Below are 5,777 nucleotides of genomic sequence, written 5' to 3'. Positions count from 1 at the left end.
GACACCACGCCGATGTTCACAGGAGAGCCAAGATCATCAAGGACAACAACCACCCAAGCCACTGCCTGTCACCCCGCTATCATCCAGAAGGCGAGGTCAGTACAGGTGCATCAAAGCAGGGACCGAGAGACTGAAAAACAGCTTCTATCTCAAGGCCATCAGACTGTTAAACAGCCACCACTAACATTTAGCGGCCGTGCCAACATACTGACTCAACTCCAGCCACTTTTAAAAATGGGAATTGATGGAAATTATGTTAAAAATGTACCACTAGCCACTTTAAGCAATGCCACTTAAACAATGTTTACATACCCACATTACCCATCTCATATGTATATACTGTACTCATATCATCTACTGCACTTGCCATCTTTATTGCAATACATGTACCATAGCCACTTTAAAACTATGCCACTTTATGTTTAATACCCTACAGTACTCATCTCATATGTATATACCGTTCTCTATACCATCCACTGCATCTGCCATGCCGTTCTGTACCACCACTCATCCATATATCTTTATGTACATATTTCTTTATCCCTTCACACTTGTGGTGTGTGTAAGGTAGTACGTGGAATGTTAGGTTAGATTACTGTTGGTTATTACTGCATTGTCGGAACTTAGAAGCACAAGCATTTCGCTACACTCGCATTACATATCAAATTCATTTTAAATGCTAACCAGTGTGTATGTGACTAATAAAATTTTGATTTGATTTGATTTGATTTGGAGAAGGCCCTTTATATTCTAATCAGACAGTACCAAGTGTTCTGTAAAAAACAGCCCAAGAGGCTTGTAGGAAGTCAAAACAAATTGCAGTGACATTGTCAGCTGCTACAGAATCACACCGTGTTTCACAGAATACAGTAATAATCAGTGTCCTTGTACCTCCAGTCTTGCGTCAATCACTATCAACAGAACCTTGCACAAACAGAACGTGAAAAACAATAAATATGCTAAGCATTGTGTTAATCACTCTTCACTTGTATATGAACTTTATTTTCTTAAATATCCCAATACAATCAGTATAATGCAGTTTATCAACATCACGTTCTTTGTGACCTCACTTCCTGTGCATCTTGTCGCCCCCAGCCAGGATGCAGAATGTCGGAGAGCAGGGTCACATGGCGTTGCTAGGACACAGCCTAGCAGCCTACATCTCAGTGCTGGACAGGGAGAGACTCAGGAAGCTGATCACACGCATCGCYTCTGACACAACACTCTGGCTCTGCAGACTCTTCAGGTGTGTGGGTCTGTCTGTCGAMTGCATGTGTGTGCTTGTTCCTGGTGRATTGCTAAGTGGATTWTGATGTCCTGCCAGGTATGAGAGTGGCTCAGCATACTACCATGAAGATGACAGAGAGGGCCTGCTGAAGGTGTGTCGCCTGGTCATCAACACCCGCTATGAGGACTACTCCACAGAGGGCTACACCGTGCTCAACTCCAGACAGCCTGTCATTTACCAGAGCGCCACCTGCAGGCCTGGCCTGGGACAGCACCTCTGCAGCCAAGTAGGCGTAGAAGCAGGCATAGAAACGCATTGCGTGTTCTTACATGAAGACACAGACAGACCTTTTTGATGTTACTTTAGTATTATAAGAGCAGATATTTCAGAAGTTATTCAATGTAGATTGACTTTAACAGAAATCCTCTCTTCCTTAGCTGGGTCTGCCTCTGTCCAGCCTGTGCACCGTCCCCTGTAACACCATGTTTGGATCCCAGCACCAAATGGTAGATCAGCCTCATTTAGATAGGGCTCATACAATGTACACTACCAAAAGTATGTGGACACCTCATTCCAAAATGATGGGCATTAATATGGAGTTGGTCCCCCCACTTTGCTACTATAACAGCCTCTACTCTTCTGGGAAGGCTTTCCATTAGATATTGGAACTTTGCTGTGGGGACTTGCTTCCATTCAGCCACAAGCGCATTAGTGAGGTTGGACTCTGAGGTTGGGCGATTGTGCCTGGCTCGCAGTCAGTGTTCGATGGAGTTGAGGTCAGGGCTCTGTGCAGGCCAGTCAAGTTCTTCCACACCGATCTCGACAAACCATTTCTGCATGGACCTCACTTTGTGCATGTTGAAACAGGAAAGGGCCTTCCCCAAACTGTTGTCACAAAGTTGGAAGCACAGAATCATCTGGAATGTCATTGTATGCTGTAGCGGTAAGATTTCCCTTCACTGGAACTAAGGGGCGTAGCCCGAACCATGAAATATAGCCCCTGACCATTGTTCCACCTCCACCAAACTTTACAGTTGGCACTGCATTGGGGCAGGTAGCATTCTCCTGGCATCCTCCAACCCCAGATTCGTACGTTGGACTGCCAGATGATGAAGGGTGATTCATCACTCCAGAGAAGGCAGCGAGCTTTACACCACTCTAGCCGACGCTTGGCATTGCGCATGGTGATCTTAGGCTTGTGTGCGGCTGGTCAGCTATGGAAACCCATTTCATGAAGTTCCTGACGAACAGGTATTGTGCTGACATTCCATCCAGAGGCAGTTTGTAACTTGGTAGTGTGTGTTGCAACCGAGGACAGATAATTTTTACGTGCTACGCACCAACACTGGTGGTCCCGTCCTGTGAGCTTGTGGGGCCTACCACTTCGCGGCTGAGCTGTTGTTGCTCCTAGACATTTCTACTTCACAATAACAGCACTTACAATTGACCGGGGTAGCTCTAGTAGGGTAGAAATTTGACAAACTGACTTGTTGGAAAGGTGGCATCCCATGACGGTGCCACGTTGAAAGTCACTCAGCTCGATTTTATACACCTGCCAGCAAAAATAGCCGAATCCACTAATTTTAAGGGGTGTCCACATTCTTTGTGTGTGTATATATATAATGTGTGTGTGTGTGTGTGTGTATATAAACTCAGCAAAAAAAGAAACTTCCTCTCACTGTCAACTGTGTTTATTTTCAGCAAACTTAACATGTGTAAGTATTTGTATGAATATAACAAGATTCAACAACTGAGACATAAACTGAACAAGTTCCACAGACATGTGACTAACAGAAATTGAATAATGTGTCCCTGAAACAAGGGGGGGGGGGTCAAAATCAAAAGTAACAGTCAGTATCTGGTGTGGCCACCAGCACCGCAGTACTTAATGCAGCATCTCCTCCTCATGGACTGTACCAGATTTGCCAGTTCTTGCTGTGAGATGTTACCCCATCTTCCACCAAGGCACCTGCAAGTTCCTGGACATTTCTGGGGGGAATGGCCCCAGCCCTCACCCTCCAATCCAACAGGTCCCTGACGTGCTCAATAGGATTGAGATCCGGCTCTTTGCTGGCCATGGCAGAACACTGACATTACTGTCTTGCAGGAAATCACGCACAAACGAGCAGTATGGCTGGTGGCAATGTCATGCTGGAGCGTCATGTCAGGATAGCCTGCAGGAAGGGTAACACATGAGGGAGGAGGATGTCTTCCTGTAACACACAGCATTGAGATTGCCTGCAATGACAACAAGCTCTGTCCGATGATAATGTGACACACACCGCCCCAGACCATGACGGACCCTCCACCTCCAAATCGGTCCCGCTCCAGAGTACAGGCCTCGTGTAACACTCATTCCTTCGACGATAAATCAAATCCGACCATCACCTCTGGTGGACAAAACCGTGACTCTCAGTGAAGAGCACTTTTTTCCAGTCCTGTCTGGTCCAGCGACGGTGGGTTTGTGACCATAGCTGACGGATGTCTGGTGAGGACCTGCCTTACAACAGGCCTACAAGCCCTCAGTCCAGCCTCAGCCTATTGGGACAGTCTGAGCACTGACGGAGGTGTTGTGTGTTCTGGTGTGACTCGGGCAGTTGTTGTTGCCATCCTGTACCTGTCCCGCAGGTGTGATGTTTGGATGTACTGATCCTGTGCAGGTGTTGTTACATGTGGTCTGCCACTGCGAGAACGATCAGCTGTCCGCCCTGTCTCCCTGTAGCGCTGTCTTAGGCGTCTCACAGTACGGACATTGCAATTTATTTCCCTGGCCACATCTGCAGTCCTCATGCCTCCTTGCAGCATGCCTAAGGCACGTTCACGCAGATGAGCGGGGACCCTGGCATCTTTCTTTTGGTGTTTTTCAGAGTCTGTAGAAAGGCCTCTTTAGTGTCCTAAGTTTTCATAACTGTGACCTTAATTGCCTACCGTCTGTAAGCTGTTAGTGTCTTAACGACTGTTCCACAGGTGCATGTTCATAATTGTTTATGGTTCATTGAACAAGCATGGAAAACAGTGTTTAAACCCTTTACAATGATGATCTGTGAAGTTATTTGGATTTTTACTAATTATCTTTGAAAGACAGGGTCCTGAAAAAGGGACGTTTTCTTTTTTTGCTGAGTTTATGTATTTAGGATACTGGGGTGCCTGTATGCGTACTACCTACATACTACCCTGATTTTTAAATGGAAAACAATATCTGTCTCCCTGGGTGTTTTGCTGATTGCAGGACATTGCGTTGCTGGACAAGCTGATTAGAGAGGATGTGGAGACTGGGAAGCTTCCATTGCTGTTGATTGCCAACGCTGGTCAGTGGGGAATTTTATCACCTTTTTAATACGAAATGGCTAAGAACACACATCTACTCTTTAAAAGTGTTTTATTTTCTCCAAGGTTGTGTGCTTATTGAAAAACCTAGCATGGTGACAGTTTTTTCTATTTATTTAACTAGTCAAGTCAGTTAAGAACAAATGTATTATCTACAATGACAGCCTACCAAAAGGCCTCCTGCTGGGATGGGGGCTGGGATAGAAATAAAAATAAATGTTGTATGTGTACAGACATCACAACAATGACAACGCAACACGGAGACCTAAGACAACAACACAGCATGGTAGCAAAACACATAGTATACACTCTAAAGTGAAACAATGTTTACCCCTTGACCAACCAGGATGTTATTGTATGACTTACCTGGTCAAATAAAGGTTAAATCAACATGTCTATCACTGACTTATTGACCAAGACGTACAGCAGAGTGACTCGAGCGTACTCACTGCCTGTCTTCCCAGGCACCCCTGGGCGGGACACACAGACAAGCTGGGCCGTCTAAAGGAGCTGTGTGAACAGTATGGCATGTGGCTCCACATAGAAGGGTGAGTAACAACATTACACATACTTGTAATACTTTTAATATGTCTTTAACCAACCATATTGGAGGGGTTTGTAAATGCTTTATAACTGCTTGTCTTTTCTGTCTCTCAGGTCAACTTGGCCACCCTGGCTCTGGGGAGGTCTCGTCCGTGACGGTACGTATAGGATATGCTCTCCCATTCTGAGGGTCACAGAACTCTAAATGAATACATGTAAGATGCCTGTATAGTACGGTAATGTAATATGTCTACTATGTGTCTTTGCCCCCTCCCCTGTCCCCAGGCGGCCACCAGGAGTGACAGTATGACCCTGACCCTGGGTCCGTGGCTGGGCCTGCCTGCTGTCCCAGCTGTCACCCTCTACAGACACGAGGACCAGCCCTGGTACGCTTTCTCTTCCTGTTCTCTCTTCTTTGGTATGCCCTTTTAACTCTCTCCCTGTCTGTAGCTGTAGGGCCTTTAAACTTGCATCCTTCCTTCCTTCCTGCCTCCCTTGAAGTTACTAGAGATCTGATATGACTGGATTGGTGAAAGCTTTGTGGTGGAATCTTTGCTTTCACCTATCCATTTGAGTTCTCTCTCTCCTATCTTAGTCTCTGGCAGCTGGGTTGACCTCCAGTCAGCCAGTAGAGAAGCTGCGTGCCCTGCCTCTCTGGCTCTCCTGCAGTTACGCTGGG

General features: G+C 46.1%; 1 protein-coding gene across 1 annotated transcript in view; it reads left to right on the top strand.

Annotated features, from left to right (window-relative positions):
* Positions 1 to 1,077: 1,077 nt before the first annotated feature.
* LOC112075541 (pyridoxal-dependent decarboxylase domain-containing protein 1) overlaps positions 1,078 to 5,777 on the top strand; it is a 15,079-nt gene continuing 10,379 nt past the window's right edge. The window contains 7 exon segments of the mRNA XM_070440949.1: positions 1,078 to 1,246; positions 1,325 to 1,514; positions 1,666 to 1,734; positions 4,458 to 4,540; positions 5,020 to 5,107; positions 5,213 to 5,260; positions 5,384 to 5,516. Coding sequence (XP_070297050.1) covers positions 1,101 to 1,246; positions 1,325 to 1,514; positions 1,666 to 1,734; positions 4,458 to 4,540; positions 5,020 to 5,107; positions 5,213 to 5,260; positions 5,384 to 5,516 — 757 coding nt within the window. The 5' untranslated portion in view covers positions 1,078 to 1,100.

Source organism: Salvelinus sp. IW2-2015, unplaced genomic scaffold (genome assembly GCF_002910315.2).
Source record: "Salvelinus sp. IW2-2015 unplaced genomic scaffold, ASM291031v2 Un_scaffold3228, whole genome shotgun sequence".
Taxonomy (NCBI): Eukaryota; Metazoa; Chordata; class Actinopteri; order Salmoniformes; family Salmonidae; genus Salvelinus; species Salvelinus sp. IW2-2015.
Note: the sequence above shows the minus strand (reverse complement) of the source record. Positions and strands in the feature narration are given on the sequence as shown.